Here is a 20862-nt window from a genome sequence, read left to right on the forward strand (position 1 = left end):
TCAGTATTGAAACCCTGATTTATTACGTTGGTTGTTGTTGGTTGCGGTTAACTGAGTTTAATTTAGCTAGATTGATAACTCCAACATAATCGATTAAGGGTGGCGGACTGATTCTAGGGTTCTAGGATTTAGGGTTTAGTTTTCGTTCCTGCTTTCGTTTGTTGCGGCTTTAGGGTTTGGGTAATCGTGTGCATGGTTGTTTAAAGTTCTGGTTTCACGTGAGAGTTGTTTGTTTAGCTATGGATGTTCGTTCCAAGACTGGTGACGCTACTGCTAGTGTCTTGCATGACCGCGGGAAGCCGCCTGACCCGCTGAACAGTTTTGCCAATAAACCGACCGACCTAGATGGATCTGATTACTTGAATGAAACGGTGGGTGAGGAGATGCCTACACCGGGTACAGCACCAATTCGTGGGATCGGGTTACGAGTTACTAACATTGAAGGCAACCCTCTACTTCCGAGAAGAGGTATGTTTTCTACGTCGAATGTATCGGTTTTGGATGGGTTGATGAGTATTTCTAAACCTGTGGAAAACTTATTTGCTGCTGGAGCATCTTCGTCGACGACTAGCAAGGATGATAATGCTGGTCAGTGCCATGAGACTCTTTCGTTTGCTAATGTGGTCCAAAGGAATAAGGCGGATGTTAAAGTGAACTTTCGTTCCTTAGAGACGAGTGAGAAACAGGATGGGTGTGATGTGGTCCTTTCTAGGGAATCGGTCAAAGTTGTGCATGATAAGCTTGCTAACACGCTATATGGGTATTTTTTGGGGGACCGGGTTGCTTTTCCCGTGGTGGACTATTTTGTTAGAAATAATTGGAAGCGGTATGGACTGCAGAAGTCAATGATGAATGCCAACGGATTTTTCTTCTTCAAATTTGCGGATCAAGCAGGTATGCAAAAGGTTCTTACTGAGGGGCCATGGATTATTCGTTCACAGCCGTTATTTTTAGAAGTGTGGTCGCCATCGTTAAAGCTTGAGAAAAAAGAAGTGAAAAAGGTTCAGGTTTGGGTAAAATTCCATGAGGTTCCTCTAGCGGCGTATACGGAGGATGGTTTAAGTCTAATTGCTACAACTATTGGTGTGCCAAAGGCTTTGGATTCGTTCACCACGTCTATGTGCGTTGATGGTTGGGGGAGAAGCAGCTATGCTCGGGCTCTGGTAGAAATTTCAGCAGATTCTGAACTGAAAGAAGAGTTAACGATTGCGGTTCCTTGTCTTGATGGGGATGGGTTTGTAAAGGAGAAGGTCTACGTTGAATATGAATGGTGTCCTCATAGGTGTGGCCGATGCTGTGTTTTCGGGCACACCCATGAAAATTGTCCTCTGCAGGCTCCTAGAGTGTCAAAAGATAAAAAACAACAACATAAGGGTCCGGGTTATGATAGAAAGATGAAGCAGCCGGTTCAGGATCCTGGTCCGTCAAAGAGGCAATCCACTGTGGATGACGATGGGTATACTACTGTGCTAGGGAAGAAGGCAGCGAAAAAAGTGGGTTTTAATGTCAATAAACCGAAGCCAAAATTTGAATATCGCCCAGTTTCTACTAATCGGAAAGATAACGGGAAGTCTAAATCGGAATCAACTAATGTGGTGTCTCGAAATCCTTTTGATGCTTTGAATGAAGTGAATGAGGAGCAAGGCCAAAGTAGTAAATCGGCTGGAGATGGTAATGATCCGAGTGCTAATGAGGAACCGGATGGGGGTAGGCCAGATCCGGCCCAAGTAAATCTGGATGATGATGAGCTTGTTGATGATTTTTACGAAGCGGATGGCTATGAAATGGATGGTTTTTTGAGGCAAGGAATTATTAACACTAAAAAAGGGGCAAGCACTCCTTCTGCATCGGTGCTCAATGGTTAGTCTCGCCTCTTGGAACATAAGGGGTTTGAACCGCCCCATAAAGCAAACGGAGGTTCGCCATGCCATTAAGGAGTTAAAGTTAAGTTTATGTGCAATTCTGGAATCTCATGTGGAGGTGAGTAATCTGCCTAAAGTGTGTAAGGCTGTTTTTCGGTGGTGGAACTGGACGTCGAATGGGGGCATTGTGTGAAGGGTACGCGTATTATTGTTGGTTGGAATCCGGCTATTCTTGATGTTATGGTGCTTTCGGAGACTGATCAGGTTATGCATCTCCAAATAATTCTAAAACAGTCTAAGAAAATGTTTTTTTGTTCGGTAATTTATGCAGCAAACTACTATATTAGTCGGAGGGATTTGTGGAAACAGCTTTCTTTACATAAGAATTTTGTTTCTAATGAACCTTGGGTCATTCTAGGTGATTTTAATTCGGCGTTGAATCTTGAGGATAAATCTATGGGTTGTTCCTCGGTGTCCCTGAGCATGAAAGAATTTCAAGAGTGTGTGGATGAAATTGAGATGGTAGATATAAAACGCACTGGTATCCATTTCACGTGGAATCAGAAACCAAAGAAAGGGATTGGGCTAATGAAAAAGATAGACAGAGTTATGGGAAATCCTCATTTTATTGAAAAGTTTCTGAGTGCTTTTGCTGATTTTCATCCTTCTCGGTTATCGGATCACTGCTCGTGTGTGGTTAGCGTCCCGGATATGGAAAATAGAAAACACCGACCTTTTAAATTTGCTAATTTCCTGGCGTATAAACCTGATTTCTTGCCGATTGTGGAGAAGGGGTGGGGTACGTCCATTGATGGAGTGTATCAATTTTCGGTTGTTAAAAAACTTCGTTTGTTGAAATCTCCGTTACGTGCGCTGCTTTATCACCAAGGAAACTTGCATAAAAAGTTGAAGAGCTTAGAGTTAAGCTTGACCGTATTCAGTGTGATATGGATAAAGATCCGTCTAGTCTTACGCTGCGAGAGGAGGAAGCTATTACTAGAAGTGATTTTCAAACCGCGTTGTTAGACGAAGAGAGGTTTTTGAAGCAAAAATCTAAAGTGGACTGGTTAGCGGCCGGGGATATGAATACGGCCTTCTTCCACTCGGCACTCAAGAATAGAGTTCACTATAGCCGTATTGAGGTGATTCGTGATGTTCGAGGGAATGTTTATACGGATGAGATGGTTTCGGGAGCTTTTGTTGATCATTATGAGCACTTTTTGGGCTGCCCGGGTAATCCGACTATTAGTCCGACTCCTGATTTGTTTTCTAAAAAGTTAGAGAGGGATGTTGCTCGCCATATGGTCCGACCGGTTACTCCTGATGAGGTTAAAAGGGCAATGTTCTCCATGGGTTCGGATAAAGCCCCTGGTCCTGACGGGTTTACAGCGGGTTTTTTTAAGAATGCATGGCCTATTGTTGGTGATGAGGTATCAAAAGCTGTTATAGATTTCTTTGCTACAGGGAAACTTTTAAGGGAATTAAACCACACGCTTATTGTTCTTATTCCCAAGACATCCTCGCCTTCTGTGGTTACGGACTACCGTCCGATTGCTTGCTGTAATGTGCTATATAAGTGTATTAGCAAGATTGTTGCTGACAGGATCAAAGGAGTGCTTAATGACATTGTGAGTGTCAACCAGTCGGCTTTCGTTCCAGGTAGAAAAATTTCTGATAACATTCTGTTAACTCAAGAGTTGATGCATAATTATCATAGGAACATCGGCCCCCCTAAATGTGCGTTTAAAGTGGACATCCAGAAAGCTTACGATACTGTTGATTGGGCGTTTCTAAAGAACATTTTGGTGGGTTTTGGGTTTCATAGCAGCATGGTTCATTGGATCATGGTTTGTGTTTCCACGACCACGTTTTCGGTTTGTATTAATGGTGATGTTCATGGTTTTTTCAAGGGTAAGAGGGGGTTGCGTCAGGGAGATCCTATCTCTCCGTATCTTTTTACCCTTGTGATGGAGATCCTCACGGCTATTCTTCAGCAGACGATAAGGATAGACTCTTCGTTTAAGTTCCATAACAGGTGCGAACGTCAGCAGATTATAAACCTGTGTTTTGCGGATGACTTATTTATTTTCGCTAGGGGCGAGATTGCGTCGGCTAGATGTATAATGAAAGCGCTCAATTCTTTTTCTAAGATGTCGGGTTTGACGCCTAATGTCCAGAAAAGTACAGTATTTTTCTCTAATGTTCCATCGTTTGTTAAAACTGCTATTCTGAATATAATGCCGTTTATTGAGGGGTCGTTGCCAGTGAGATACTTGGGAGTTCCTCTTATATCGTCTAAGTTATTGTACAAAGACTGCCAGGTGTTGGTTGAGAAGCTTGAGAAACGTATTATGCATTGGAGGAATAAATTACTTTCGTTTGCAGGTAGACTGCAACTTATTACTTCGGTATTGTCTTCTCTGCATGTTTACTGGTCTTCAGTGTTTATCCTGCCTGCTCGAGTTGTCTCTAGCCTGGAAGCTTTGATGCGTAATTTTCTATGGTCTCATGACAGTTCGTTCCAGAGGGGTAGGGCAAAGGTTTCTTGGAATACTGTTTGTGTTCCTAAGTATGAGGGTGGGTTGGGGATTCGTCGTATTGGTGATGTTAATAAGGCACTTATCTCTGCGCACATATGGAGCATTTTATCTAAACGTGAATCGTTATGGGTTGATTGGGTTCATTCGTACAGGTTACGAGGTAAAAGTTTCTGGGCTTGTAATACCCCTTCTTCTTGTTGCTGGTCGTGGAGGAAAATTATTCAGCTTTGGCCGGAAATGAGGAGTTTTGTTTGGGCTGAGATTGGGAATGGTTTATCGACTTCAGCTTGGTTCGACTCGTGGAGCAATATAGGTCCGTTGTTTCAATTTTTTACTCCGAGACAAATTGCAAATGCAGGTTTCAGTTTGGATGCCAAGGTGGCTGATTTATGGTTAAATTCTTCGTGGGGTTGGCCGATTGAGTGGAGACATCGTCTCCCGGCTCTTAATCAGATTGATACTCGATCTATTCAGCCGGCTAAGGAAGACAAGTTTTTGTGGCGTCAAGGGGAGCACCTTCATGAGTTTTCAACGGCTCGGGCTTGGGATTCCTTTAGACATCGAGAGGTGGAGGTAGAGTGGTGCCGTATTGTTTGGTTCAGTCAATGCATCCCTCGCCATGCGTTCTTAATGTGGCTTATTATGAGACGTAAGTTACTCACTCAAGATAAGATTTTAAGCTGGGATATCTCGCGGAGAAAAAACATGAACATGATGTGCTGTTTGCTTTGTTACGCAAATCATGATTCTCATAACCATCTGTTCTTCGAGTGTAAATTCTCGGATCAGGTTTGGCACAAAGTCAGACATAAAGCGGGTATGGAGTCGGTTGCTTCTAAGTGGGATGACATTGTTAATTGGCTTGTAACTCGGTCCAGGTCGAAATCAGCGGGAAGCTATGTTGCAAGATTATTGGTAGCCGCCACTGCGTATCTCATTTGGCAGGAGCGTAATGCGAGATTATTCAAGAATGAGTTGAGACCACCAGAAGCTATTATTGATCTTATTTTCCAACAGGTCCGATATAAATTGATGGGAGCGAAGCTAAAGAATTGTGAAAATGTCCGAAGGCTTCTTGGCGAATGGGGAATCATTGGAGTTAACCTTCATGAAGATGGTGGCTGATTGAGTCGTTTTTGATTACTTTGTGCTAGAGTTTAGTCTAGTTGTTTTCCAGTTTGGTGGTGCTTATGTGTTTTTCATTTTGTTTTACTTTCATGGGGCATGTCCCATGTTTGAACTAGTGTAGGTTCTCTACACTACTTGTGCTTTGTTGATTGTGAATATATAGAATCACCGGGGTAACCCTTTACCCAAAAAAAAATAATTAATCTTTAGTTGTTTGTTAAGTTATTTTGTATTATGGGAAGGGGTATAATATCATTGTGTGTAATGAGTAAAAAACCATCTTCTTAAAATAAGATTATTTAAATAAGCTAAAAAACCATGTTCACATAAGCTTCTTGGAATTAGCTTATATAAGCTAATAAGCATAAGCTTAAAAAGCTAAAGCTAAACCAAACACCTATTAGTGCTTATTTTGTAAAAATAAGCTAAAAAGCTACAAGCTTAGATAAAAAAGCTAGGCCAAACACCCCCTATATGTTTATAATTATAGCTTTTAAATATAGCATAATATATATTAGATAGTAACTTTTATCCTAATTTGTGTTATAATATAAATATAGATAGCATAACAACAAACTCGATAATAGAAACTCAGGCTCAGACTCACTTATTAAACAAATTTATTTTTAGACTCAAACTCGAGCTTGAACTATTTTAAGCTCGGCTATATATAAATATTTAACGAGTGACGTCGAGTATCTAACAATAAGCTTCGCTAGTTTATGTCCAAAAATCACTAATTAATATCTATTAATATCACAATTGAAATGAACGGTGGTTTTGAGAAGTGGTTTGCTCCTATTGATTGATTTGGGCCGTCATACATACGTTTGTTTTATATTCAAACTCTTGTCGATTACAAGAAATTAGGTGTTGTCACAATGCTACTTTTTGGTTAGTTCATCTACTTCATGTTTTCATTTATAAATCAAAGCCAAGAAATTAGGTGTTGTCACAATGCTACTTTTCCATTTATAGAGTTTGTCGATAGTGCATCTATTGAATTTGAAACTGAAAGTGAAATTGAGGTGAAATTTAGTTGTTGAACTGTAGGGGATAAGGATGCATTCAAAAAGGAAAGTGAGCTTTATGTTAGGGAAACAGTCGTCGATGGCGTCAGAGAGGGAATTGGAGTCAGATTCAGATGATGGAATTAAGGAGATTGATCATAGAGTTAGGTTTATGTTTTTTTGCTAGTGAGGGGGATTTGGAAGGGATTAAGAAGCTTACGAAGTACAGAACGGATGTGAATTTTAGAGATATTGATAATCAAACAGCTTATCAAGAGTTTAGTGATGTTGCGGAGTTGTTGCTGGAAGTTAGTGTTGAGTTGTTGTCAAGGGTTTCTCCTTCGACTGTTTTATTTGTTAATTTCACTGTTTTCTTGAACGGGTGAATTGAATTTACATGTAGTTGATTTCGTTTCTCCTTCAACTTTCACTCCCCTAAAAAATTAAAGCTTAGTGCGAACATAATCTAGTTTCTTATACGTCCTTTAAACATTATAAGTTCTTTAAACGTTAACACTTTGTTCCTGAGTCTTATTTAACAGGGGAGGGGAAAGAAAAGAGATAAAAATATGAAAAACCCATGTTCCTGAGATTTTTTAAGGATAGAAGGGGAGGGGAAAGGAGGGAAAAGGGAAGAAAAAATGTTAATATATTTATCCTCCCAAATCGGAGAGATTAGGAGAGAAAATCTTATGAATTACTAAATTACCTCATATCTAATTAAAATGTTTTATGTTTAAAGGGTATAATGGTAAAATGGTTCCTTTCTTTTCTTTTCCTCCTAACTCGGAAACACATAAAATGCTTGATTTCTTCTCTTTTCCTTTACTTTTATTAAACTCGGGAACACAAAAAAATCACATGTTTCCCTTCCTTTTCTCTCTTAATTCATTTTCTTTCCCCTCCCACTGTTAAATGAGACTCGGGAACACAGTGTAAATGAATTAATTTTCTTAAAGTAATATAAATCACTAGTTTTCCATTATATATTCTTTAAACATTAAATGAATTTTAGTTTTCCTTTGGCTACTGTCTAAACACAAATCATCACTAACCCCTAAAGTAATAGCAAAATAGAGATAAATAGTGCACAAGAAAGCAAGGAGGGCGGTGAGCGGTGGCACCTACATAACCTGCAGAAACTTCAATTCAAGTTTGAAATCATCATGTAGAAAAATATATAAGATTTAGGCTATGAATTTATAATGTAATTTTTCAGAGCCGGTATAAGGATACTTTGGGAATTTTGACCATGTGAAAGTCAAAGCCCCTAGTCATATTCATTTTGGTCATTTAATGTTCTGTTTTATGGTTTTCTAGTTTATATATATAAGGGTGGGATATGGGGAAAACGCCTAAAAGTGTGAAAACGGTGAGAACGATTTTGGTGTTGACATGTGGCATTGGTGCTAACTTACACTAAGGGTAATATTATTAAAATTCCATGCACATGCAACTCACATGCAAAAAATCATCCACATGCAAGTTACATGCATATTCCACCATCCTTTTTAAACTCCCATAACTTTTTTATACATGATTATTTTCAAAAAAAAAAATTACACCATAAAATCGAGTGTTTTATTATCTTTCCAATGAGTATACTATTGATATACTTTGGAAATTAAAAAAATGACATGAACTAGGTGTTCAAATAAAAACGTTATAAAACACTCAGTTCAGAAAAACGCCATGAAAATACCTAGTTGAAAACGCCATAAAACACCCGGTTCAGAAAAAAAACCCATGAAAACCCAGCTGAAAACGCCATAAAAACATTCAGTTCTAAAAACATCATAAAAAACTAATTGAAACACCATAAAAACACTCGCTTCATAAAAACGCCATAAAAACACCCACTTCAGAAAAACGCCATAAAACACCCAGTTCAGCAAAAAACCCATGAAAACCCAATTGAAAACGCCACAAAAACACTCATTTCTAAAAACGTCATAAAAATACTAGTTGAAAACGCCATAAAGACACCCATTACAGAAAAACGTCATAAAACACTCACTTCAGAAAAAACGCCATAAAAACCCAGTTGAAAACGCCATAAAGAAACAAAGGTTCAAAACGCCATAAAAATCCAGTTCATTTTTTTTTTTGAAAAATATATCAATAGTATACTTGTTGGAAAGATAAAAAATGTTGAGTTTTATGGTGTAATTTTTTTAGAAAAATAATCATGTATAAAAAAGTTATTGGCGTTTAAATATGATGGGGTAAAATGACATGTGATTAGCACGTGCACCCTTGTTTGGATCTTCCAATTTTACTCCTCCTAATAGTTCTAAGGTTCCTGTAACACCCCGTGTTACCGAATGTCAAAGTCAAAGTCAAGTTTGACTTCCTTGACTGTAATTAGTCTATTTTATGTTTTATTATTCGTATTATGTGGAGTAAGTGTTGTTAATCAAAGAATCGAAGTAATCGAACGTTTAATCGACGCGGAACGCTTTACGACTGTGAATAGTAGGAAGTAACAATGCGATAAAGTTAATCAATCAATAATCAAGCTAATCGAATCATCAATCGAACCCGAAACTCGAATTATGCGAATTTGGTGTTATATTACGTGTGTGTGCGCCTTACGTGTTACCTGTGCGTGTTTACTTTATGTTATGTGTGGTGATCAATCGAATCGAAACTCGAAACTCAATCGAACTCAATCGAAATCGAATCATGATGAATGGTAGCGAAAAGATAGTGTGAAATATAGATGCTTGTATGTAGATATAGTGGTTGGGAGTAAAAGTAATTTGAATAGGAAACTCCATCATATTCGTATCATCTTCAATCAAAATCAAAATATCAGAAATCGTCGCACCGAACGCCCAAAGCAGGCTGTGAATCGATCAGGCTCCTAGCCGATCGAACAGCCCCGCCGATCGGACGGACCGTCCGATCGAGCAGGCTGTCCAATCGGGATGCCTGGCCGATCGGCCAGCTCTTTCCCCTTTTGGAAGCCTATAAATAGGTCTGTCTTTGTCATTCTTTCCACTTTTGGAAACCCTCTGACCGACCAGCTCGTGTTCTTCACTATTTCTCAGATTTCTCTCAATCCCGATAAGATTTCATCCTAAATCTTGTACGTTTTTGATCTATGCACACTTCTTCACCTTTCTATCTTTCAAATCTTGATTTCTAACCGTGAAATCATCAAGATCTAAGTGTTCTAGGATGATGTCATCATGGTGTTCTTTAAGAACTTCATGTTTTGGCCTCAATCCACCAAGAATCACTTGGATCTAACCGATTTCCACATAAATAAACTAAGATCTATCACAGATATGAACATTTACATAGTGTGGAGGATTGAAAGAAGGATTTCCAACTCTCTTTCAACTCTTTTACACTCATTGCCTTCAAACCGTTAGAAACGGAGCTTGAGCCAACTCACTAATCATTCTAATGGTGTGTGGTTCAAGATTCGGATTCTATCTACGAGGTTCACTGATTTCGAGTTAAGCATTAAACTACCGTTCTGAACCGTTCACCGGCCGGACATTGTGTAACAACCCTCAAAGATAGTCTCGATAACAAACCGTAATCAAAACCAGAACTGCAAGCGATGAAACTTGTATACTCAATCTGGAAAATTTAGTGGGTAAGGAATCTTGGAGTCCGACAAACCAAATCGCATGAAAATAGTCTTATTAGATTCACCATTAAAAACCAAATTGATTGGAATCAAGACCAAGCATACGTGATAAGTATCGGCACGAAAATCGAGGAAAACGCACGATTGGATGAGAAGGGCGGCCAAGGACACGCGTCACGACACTGCGACACGTGTCAGACCTACATGGGACACGTGGCAACCGAAGCCAGGTCGACCCTCCCCGCGACACGCGACAGGGGAGGCCGACCCGTGCGCGACACGCGGGAGGCAACAAAATTGGCTATAAAGCCAGGGGTTTGGGATCAGTTCAAATCGCTTTGTTCGACGGTCTAAAACGTCGTCCTACTCTTTGTATCTCCGCTTCTTTCTATGAACGCCCTAAAACCCCGAAACTCTGCTCGTTATTAGGGTAATAACTCTAATCACTGGTACGATACTTTATCCGATCGATTGAAACTATCCAATGGATATTTAAGTGCTGCTCAAACTCGGGTTATACTTTGTCATTCGTCGTGAATTCGATGGATGTTTAAGTATCGCACTTTGTCATTCATTGTGAGGGTTTCTATCTCGTGATTATCGTTAAAGTTGAATTGAGTTACTACACTAATATGAGTTCCATTGTGTCTAGAAATTAGAACTCGTAATCAGGGAACTGCTAGAATACTTAGCAACTAAGTAAACTTAGTAGTTAAATAAACTTAGTAAACTTACCCATTTATGTATACTCAGTTGTTAAGGAAACTTAGCAGTTAAGCTAGTTGAGTAGATTAATTAATCTGTTAATTAAGTTAAGTATGATTAACTAATCAGTTAATCAAGATTAATTAAGTTAATCAAGATTGATTATGTTAATCATGATTAATTAAGCTAAGCAAGATTAATGACGCTAAGTAAGATTTATTAAACACCTAAATAGATATACATGAAAAATAGATGTACATGGGGTAAATATTATCTAAGGAAGATTTTATCTAAGGAAAATGTTATCTAGGGAAGATGTTATCTAGGAAAGGTGTTATCCAGGGAAGGCTTATCTGGGGAAAGCTTATCTAGGGAAATTCTATATAGGGTAAGGCTTATCCTCTTACCTATAAATAGGAAGCTTAGGCTTCATTTTCCTTTGTTCATTTCTTCTATTCCTCTCTCTATACGTTGGTGTTCTAACCAATAATCACCAAAGCGATGTTCTGTCCGATCGATTCAGGAACCATCTAACGAATGCCAAAGTGCTGTACTTTGTGAATTTCGTTAAACGGAATCCAAAGTACTATACTTTGTGAGTTCATTAAATGGATACCAAAGTACTGTCTGAATAAGACTATACTTTGTGAAATTCGTTAAGGTTCGAATCTCGTGATTATCGTTAGGTTCGATATGGTTTTACACAAATACGTATTCCATTCTGTTAAACTATATGTTTAACCAACCGAATACTTCCAACTATACGCTTACAATCAAAATGGATGCTTAATCATTAGAAAATCCAAAATAATAAAGTATATGCTTAATTATCAGAAAGAGTAGAATCAAGAAGCTTGTTAAATCAATATTGCATGCTTATACTGTGAGTCATTCTCTTTTTACCAAACTTTGCTTTTAAAATCATGTTTAGTTTTAAAGTTATAATTACAGGGATTAAGTTTATGTAATCTTCAATTACTGCCGGTATGTGGGGTTTTGTATACATTACTTATTTCCTGTCACCATTGGACAATGAGTTAGCCAATGAGTGATCTGACCATAGTCACAGAAACGAGTCGAGTGACAAATACCGATTTGGGGTAATTGGTTGATAAAAATATTGTAATCTCCCTTAATACTGTAAATTATAACAATGTGTCATTTTATAAAAATGAATGAACTCACTTAGTATTTCCTGCTGACAAAACCTTGTTAAAACGCATTTCAGGTAATTCCAGTAGATCAGAATAAGAGATGGATACGGCACCAAAAGACTTACAGAAGTGGCTCATTTTATTAATTAAATTAAATTAAGAATTATCATTTTATGTATTCGGGTTTATCCCATATTAAAAGCTACCTTTGTAAAACATGGGTTTTATCCCATCTATTTAATAAATAAAAATCCGGTGTTTTCTAAACTCTGATAATTTTCCTAACTCACGGTCCTGATGAAATTTCCGCTGCAATGTTTTCAAAAATAACCACCGGTACCACTTGGCTGCTCGCGGCGCCCGATCTCGCTCCAGGGTGGGGCCGGGGGTCGTGACACATTGGGCGATTCCTGTCCGAGCAGGGGGAAACAAGTAAGAACGAAGGTGCAATGGTTCAACTCGTAGTCAAAATACCTCGATATAACGTCAAACAACCAGAACAGCCAAGTGTTAGACGAACAGGCCGACCAGGTCAGAATGCTGACCGATCGAACAGGCTGTTCGAACGAACAGCCTAACCGATCGGACATATCAGCCGATTGACCAGGCCAGCCGATCAGCTAGCACATGGCCCCTCACTTTAACAATTTCATGAAGTCTAGTATTGAACGAAGTGCTGTTCGATCGAACTACGGTTTGGGTTGAATTACTCTTCGGATCATGAGATACTATGCTTCAACACTTAATCGATTTTTCAACTCGTTCGATGTATTGGAGTGCCACCCGATCGAACATGCTGTCCGATCAGGTGACATCCTGCTGAGGACTTACTACTGAAGTATTTAACCGATCGGTTAAGCCGGCCGATCGAACAGGCCGTTCGATCGATCGACCAGGCCGTTCGATCGATCGACCTGAAAGGTAAGAACACTTCAATGTTCTCAAATACAACAACAAAAACCTCAAAAGGACAAGCCATCGTACACAAACACATTCTACTCAAAGGAAGAAACAATCCACTTGAACAGTCCAACCGATCGAGCCTACCGGCTGATCGGACAGGCTGTCCGAACGGACTGTCTAACCGAACGAACAACCCGTTCGATCGAACCTACAGTCCGATCGACCAGGCTGTTCGACCCATCATCACTTGTTTCCATTCAATGTGTTACTCATCGTTATGCTATCGAACTATTCAGGCTAGGAAGGCGAGCTTAGAATAAGCGTCTAGAGCATAGTTGTCTGTAGATCTTGCAGATCGAGTCTCTAGAGGCATTTAAAAATTATATTATATTTATATTTGAATCTGAGTTGTCTGAACAGAATATTTGACTAGTTGTTATCTGTAATAATTTGTTTTACTATTTGGGATACGGTATGGGACGTATTAATTAAACTAAATAGTGATGATAGTTGTTGTGGAAACTTCTGGACAATCTGTTTCGCTCAGTGCCATGCCCCGATGATTCCGCCATCGGTTGGGGTGTGACAGATTGGTATCAGAGCCATAACTATAGGGAATTTGGCTAGACACGACCTAGTCCGGGTCATTGTCTTAGAGACCTAGACTATAGTTAGGAACCAACAGACCCAGCTTATGTGCTATATCCTGTTACTCTTCGCTATCACTGCACTCGAATTTTCAAATAGAATCAAGCGATTTAGTCAGGAATAGGTGTGAAAACCGCAAACCCTCGACTAAATTGCTTGGTCAATGCTGATTTTATCAATTTATCAATGATTTCTTCATTAATTTCTCAAAAACGAATAAGGAGAATTATACCAAATCGGGAGTGAAATCCATATTTTGATGAATAATCTCCTCAATTTTACTAAAACAAGGAAGAAGTTGCTAAGCTAGGAGTGAAACCCTAACCTTGACAACTTGTTCTAATTTTTATTTCAATCTCACCAAAGCCTCGACGGACTCCAACGACCTGAACTCACAAGTATGACCTAGGGAATACGTGTTGAATGCCCAAGAATCGAGGCAGTAACGCGAACCCGAAGGTCAAAAAGTGAAGACAAGTCCACTGCGAATAGTCGAATCGCTTTGGGTAGTCGATGTCTAGTAGCCGCAGACAATCTATCCCTCGATTTTATGTGTTTCGATTCTGAGCTCGCAACTGCCAACTCTGATAACTCGTTGATTTTATGTGTTTTAAGTGTACTTTTCTGTTTACGTGTTTTAATTTTGAAAATAATTCGATTTTCGCTATCACTTTGATCGACACACACGACTCGTATTGCTATTCTATCTCAAGACGCTAACAAGTCGCTGCAATTTTAGATAATATTATGCTACGATTATGCTATACTACTCAACACGCTGTACGACTATACTATACTACTCGATATGCTATTTGCAATCGCTATAATCGAACGACACGCGAACTTGGAAGGATAGGTTTCTGTATTCTGACCGCCTCTGTGATTAAATGCGTAGGTGTTTATGTGTTTATGTGCTACTGTGCTTCTGTGCTCTATGTGATTCTGTGCTTCTGTGATTACGTGAATCTGTGGTTTTGTGCCTATGTGTTTATGTGATTCATGCCTTATCGTGTTCCTAAGCTTTAGTAAGTAATAGACGTGTGTGGTGAGATCCGATTTGTTGTGTCTGAGACCTGCGACGATGTCTGTTGCAGACCATGTCGTCATCTGGACACCGAACCCCTCTTACCCGCCAAGAAAAGAGAGACAAGCGTCTCGCTGCTATCATCGCCAAGCAAGTGGCAAAAGCTGTAAGCGAGGTGTATGAAAACGTCAGCAAATCGTCTGAGGAGTCGCGAACTGATGCTCCTGAAGATGCTAACAAGACCGTTTTCAGCTTCAAACAGTTTAAGGCATGCGGACCAAAAGAGTTTACCGGAGAAGATGGCCCTATCGCCATGTTTCAATGGTTTGATTCGGTTGAAGTCACTCTGCGCCAAAGCGGCTGTCCTGAAAATCTCCGTACCCTCAATGCGACCGGTGTCTTCTAGTCCCGAGCTCTAGACTGGTGGACGGCCGAACGAAACAAACGCGGGAATGATGCAGCTTATGAGCTGACTTGGGAAGAGCTGAAGGCCATCATGATGGACGAATTCTGCCCTCCCCATGAATGCCAAAAGCTGGAGGACGAGTTTTGGAACATCAAGCAGAAGGACGGAGACAACGCTGCGTTAACTGCTCGCTTCATGCAGCTTAGCATTATCTGTCCCGATCAAGTCAAGACGCCAGACATGGCCATCAAGAAGTACATTCGAGCTCTACCTGATTGTGTTGCCGACTTTGTTCACGCCGCCAAGACATCATCAATTGAGGAGACCTACTTACTTTCCGCCGAGATCAACGATAAGCGAGTAAAATCTGGTTTCTGGGATAAGCCCTCCAAGTCTTTGCATCTAGCTACAACTGCAGCAACCGCCGACACCCCCACTACTCAGCCATCCAAGTCATCACGCCGAAAGAAGAAGCACAACAACAACAGCTCCAGCAACAAGAACTGTGCTGTCATAACGACTGCTGCCCCTCTGCAAGCCGTACCATCTCAGCAGCAGTCGCATCACCGACCAGCTCCAGTGACCAATGCACTGCCAGCAAAGCGTGCTTACACAGGTCCCCACCCACTCTGCCCGACATGCTCGTATCATCATCCTGTGGGAATCGCCTGTCGTTTCTGCGCTCACTGCAATCTCTACGGTCATTTCACTGCGAACTGTCGCTATGGTCCCCGAAACACCGCAGTTCAAGCCGCCGCTCATCAAGTTCTACTCCCAGCCCTTCAAGGCCAACCCGCAGCTCCAGCACCCACGGTCAATGCTCGAGTCTGCTTTGCATGTGGTGATCCTAACCATTTTGCAAACATGTGCCCAAACAGGGTGGTGAAACAAGAGCCCCAACAGCAGCAGCAGCAGCCTCAGCAGCAGCAACAAGCAGCCCGTGCCAGAACCTTTAACATCAATGCTCGTCAGGCCCAGGCTGACAACAACGTGGTTAATGGTACGTTCCTTGTGAATGGTATTTATGCATCGTGTTTGTTTGATACTGGAGCCGATAACTGCTTTGTGTCGTTTGAATTCGAGAAGCTCCTTAGTCGTAAGCGCTCTTATCTCCCCTCGTCATTCGAAGTCGAAGTCGCTACTGGCAGAACTGTCGCCGTTAATTCTGTTCTCCGTGATTGTACCCTCGAGCTCAACAATCATATCTTCCCTATCGACCTTATTCCAATGCATCTTGGAAGCTTTGATGTCATAGTAGGCATTGACTTTCTTCGCGAAAACCATGCTGAAGTTGTATGCTTTGATAAAATGATTCGATTCTCGCTCAACGGTGATTTATTATGTGTGTACAATGAAACTGCTTCGAAAGGTCTCAAGCTCATGTCATGCATCCAAGCTAGCAAGTATCTCCGCAAGGAGTACGGAGCTTTCTAGGCCAACATCGTAGTAACGGAGAAGGAAAAGAAAAGGAAGACATAAATCAAAGACGTTCCAGTGGTCCGAGAATTTCCTCAGGTATTCCCTGATGATCTTCCTGGGCTACCGCCAAGTCGTGATATCGACTTTCGTATCGACCTTATTCCTGGAGCTAACCCCGTTGCTAAAGCCCCTTATCGACTCGCGCCATCCGAAATGAGGGAACTTTCGAACCAACTCCAGGAGTTACTTGAAAAAGGCTTTATTCGCCCGAGCACCTCTCCCTGGGGCGCGCCAGTCCTTTTCGTTAAAAAGAAGGATGGGTCGTTCAGGAAGTGCATCGACTATCGGGAGTTGAATAAGTTAACCATCAAGAACCGGTATCCTCTACCTCGAATCGATGACTTATTTGATCAGCTGCAAGGTGCCAAGTGTTTCTCGAAGATCGATCTACGTTCAGGTTATCATCAATTGCGCATCCAAGAGGAAGACATACCTAAAACCGTTTTTCGAACTCGATACGGCCATTATGAATTCGTTGTTATGTCTTTTGGTTTAACTAACGCATCCGCGGTTTTCATGGATCTGATGAATCACGTGTGTAAGCCATTTCTAGACCATTTCGTCATTGTGTTCATCGACGATGTCTTGATCTATTCTAAGTGTTAGACGAACAGGCCGAGCAGGTCAGAATGCTGACCGATCGAACAGGCTGTTTGAACGAACAGCCCAACCGATCGGACATATCAGCCGATCGACCAGGCCAGCCGATCGGCTAGCACATGGCCCCACACTTTAACAATTTCATGAAGTCTAGTATTGAACGAAGTGCTGTTCGATCGAACTACGGTTTGGGTTGAATTACTCTTCGGATCATGAGATACTATGCTTCAACACTTAATCGATTTTTCAACTCGTTCGATGTATTGGAGTGCCACCCGACCGAACATGCTGTCCGATCAGGTGACATCCTACTGAGGACTAACTACTGAAGTATCTAACCGATTGGTTAAGCCGGCCGATCGAACAGGCCGTTCGATCGATCGACCTGAAAGGTAAGAACACCTCAATGTTCTCAAATACTACGATGAAAACCTCAAAAGGACAAGCCATCATACACATACACATCCTACTCAAAGGAAGAAACAATCCACTCGAACAGTCCAACCGATCGAGCCTACCGGCCGATCGAACAGGCTGTCCGAACAGACTGTCTAACCGAACTGTAACAGCCGATTTTCGAAACCTTAAAATATATGTTACTAAATGCCACCTAATTGTAACATTTAAAGAATTCATAAGAAAATGTAATAATAATAATAATAATAATAATAATAATAATAATAATAATAATAATAATAATAATAATAATAATAATAATAAACTTGTTAATTATGAAGAGTTATAAACTTAATGTAAATATCGTTATTTTCTTTATAAATTAAAACAACTTTTTTTTAGAAATGGTTTTTTTAGAAAGGAAAAAAAATATATGATTGTTGTTTAGGAAATAAAGGGATTGTTGGGCATATATCATGTCTGGCGCCAACTTCCAGCCTCTTCATCGGGACACCGACAAATCTAACTTGGTCTGAATCAATCACCAAGTATTTCCAAAATTTAAAAACATAATCACAAACCGGGATTTCCGAAACCAACACACGTTGTACCGTTTTCAATCATTCCAAATCCGGGTTCAATCAAACGGCCAAAATTGCTCCTTTCCATACATGAAAACCGCGTCTGAGACACTATAAATAACGACGCCATGCTCTCTTTTGAGCAGAAACCACTCACCATCCTCCCTCCCTCACGAAAATCTCCCTCTTCCACTCGTTTTCAGCCGCCGCTGCAAGTTCTCCGGCCAAATCGTCGGTGTTGAAACAAGCATCGTTCAAGGTAATGATGCTATTGTTCTACTCGCCTTGTTGTACGATTAAAAACTGCATGTTTTTGTTCAAAGACTAAAATATTTGGATTGGGTTTAATATTTCATTATTGGGAAGAAGATGAACTTACTACTCATGTTTTCTTTTTAGTGAGGTTGGAGTTACAGTACACACACATGCATATATTTTTAAAGATTAAATATTATTTTATGATTTCTAAAGATAACCAGCAAGTTGGATTCATTTATATGCATGGATTAGGGATTTTGTAATGATACTTTCACTAATCAATTCTTGAGATTTGCGTACATCATATAAACCGAATTATCAATTTTTCTTTGTAGTATATACAAGAGTTATATAAAAATCTAGTTTGAAGAAATAAATAAACTAAGTAAATTATTTCCTCTTTTAAGTTTTAAGTCTTTATATATTGTTTATTTATTTTGAATAAGCTATTCTTTGAAAAAAAAAAAAGAAATCGTATTTTTTTTTCTTCATAAAATACATGGTCGCACACTCCATTATATGTTAATAAACAAATTTACCGTTAGTTCGTTTATTTATGAAAGGGTTAACTGGGAAATTAGAATTAATGTTGCAAATATAATTGTAGGCTTTGCCACACTTTCTCATCCCGCACAGTTTATTCACAAGTTTCGCTTCCGCAATTAAGGTACGGACATGACAACTTATGTGTACGGATTTGGGTTTTCGCAACCTCGTTGTCGGAAATCTAAGGTCGTTTTTTTTCTATGTTTTTGTGATCTTCAAGAGTATGTGATATGATATATGTATATAGGTATAGTCATAATGTTTGTAGCATAAATGAATATGAAGTACCGAATTACCGAATATGACGCACCGAATTACTGAATATGATGCACCGAATTACCGAATGTGAATATGTGACTCACCTAATGTGATTATGTGACGCACCGAATGTGAACTAACTATGCACCGAACTACCGAATGTGACTCACCGAATGTGGTTAACTAAATGTGCTATGTATATTGGTTGTTATATAGATACGGTTAAGAATTTATACACTTCATAGTTGTTGTCCCACTGAGTAAATTTTACTCAGACGTGCATATGTCTTTTATGTACGTTAGGTTACAGGTTTATCTTAGAAGACCGTGGAAGAGAGCTTGGGGAATTAAAGACTCACATGATCTTTATAAAATTAATGATTTTTATGTAATTATTGTAAACTATTGTCACGTTGTATGTTATTTAATGGAATGAAGTTTGATTCTGATTACTGTTATAGTGACACGTCAGCCCTAGTCGGGGCGGGGTGTTACAATTATGGTATCAGTGCCCAGGCTCTTTCCTGTCGATAAAATTTTTTTTCTAAATAAATAAAAACCTGTGAGACAATGGGTAGGACCGGGTTTGGAGTATGTCCTCTTAAATTTGTCATCACCATCGTACACTATTCTTGTAGATGCCTCCGATTAGAAGAACTAGCCGCCGTAGTTCGAGCACATCGTCTAGGCGTCGCGACCTTAATAGCGCAGTACAACGTGCCGTTGAAGGACTACTCCCTAATTTGATGCAAACCGTCACCCAAAACATGTATGCCGAGTTACTTCCTAACCTCATGCGGTCTGTTATGCAACAAATGCATGAAGAAATAAACGGCAAGGCACCTCCGACTCCTCCTCGTTCGCCAACACCTCCCCTTTCGCCAACCCCACCTCGTTCGCCAACCCCACCTCGTTCGCCACCCAAAGCCAAGAAAGAGAAAGAGACCGTTCCACCGCCCATTGTTGACATTCATAAATGGCTATCAAGATTTCTAAAACAACATCCCCGATCCTTTAGCTCTAGTGCTACACCGATAGAAGCACAAAATTGGATCGATCACATGGAGAAAATTTTTGAAGCCTTGGGAGTGAGTGATGAGTTCAAGGCGAGATTGGCTGCTTACAAGCTGGAGGACAACTCCCAAACGTGGTGGCGAACTGTTAAACACTCACGAGGTGGTGATGCTTTTGCTGCTAGACTCACATGGGAGGGTTTCATGACATTGTTCTACCAATAATATTTTCCGGTTGCATTCAGGGAGGAATATATTCGGGAATTTGCATCCATCAAACAGAGGGAGGATGAACCAATGGCTGAATTCATGGAGCGATTCACAAGGCTTGCTAGCTTCGTTGGATCTGAGGTGGGACCCCAGCTGCATAGGCCCAAAAACTTAAATGGGCTCTCTGTGAAAGGGTAAAATGGTTAATTGTGAATCAAGAATTTAAAGATGTCACTGAAGTAGCAAATGCAGTACAAAACCTTGAAATTGCAAATAAGTCAATGAAACTGCAATACGGTGGGAACCTCATGAATAATCCTACCTTAATCTCTGGACAATCCTCTTCCCAAACCCCAACCACTGGACACCAAAAGTCAAATTCCAATCGGAACAATGGGAACCAGCATGGGGGTTCTCAAAGCAGTAAAACTACTCCTCCGCAAAACCAGCAGCAATCTCGCCCTTTATGCAACACATGCGGGAGACCCCACGACGGCGTATGCCTCAAACTCACAGGAGGTTGTTTTAGATGTAAAC

The 20862-nt window shown here is 40.2% G+C and overlaps 1 protein-coding gene across 1 annotated transcript; it reads left to right on the forward strand.

The window, feature by feature from the left end:
- The first annotated feature begins 239 nt into the window (after window positions 1-239).
- On the forward strand, window positions 240-5527 carry LOC110933730. The gene is made up of 3 exons (XM_022176936.1): window positions 240-1860; window positions 2194-2661; window positions 2769-5527. Exons 1-3 carry the CDS (start codon window positions 240-242, stop codon window positions 5525-5527), a joined length of 4848 nt encoding a protein of 1615 aa, XP_022032628.1.
- Window positions 5528-20862: the final 15335 nt, after the last annotated feature.

The sequence above is a fragment of the Helianthus annuus genome, chromosome 4 (assembly GCF_002127325.2).
Source record: "Helianthus annuus cultivar XRQ/B chromosome 4, HanXRQr2.0-SUNRISE, whole genome shotgun sequence".
Taxonomy (NCBI): Eukaryota; Viridiplantae; Streptophyta; class Magnoliopsida; order Asterales; family Asteraceae; genus Helianthus; species Helianthus annuus.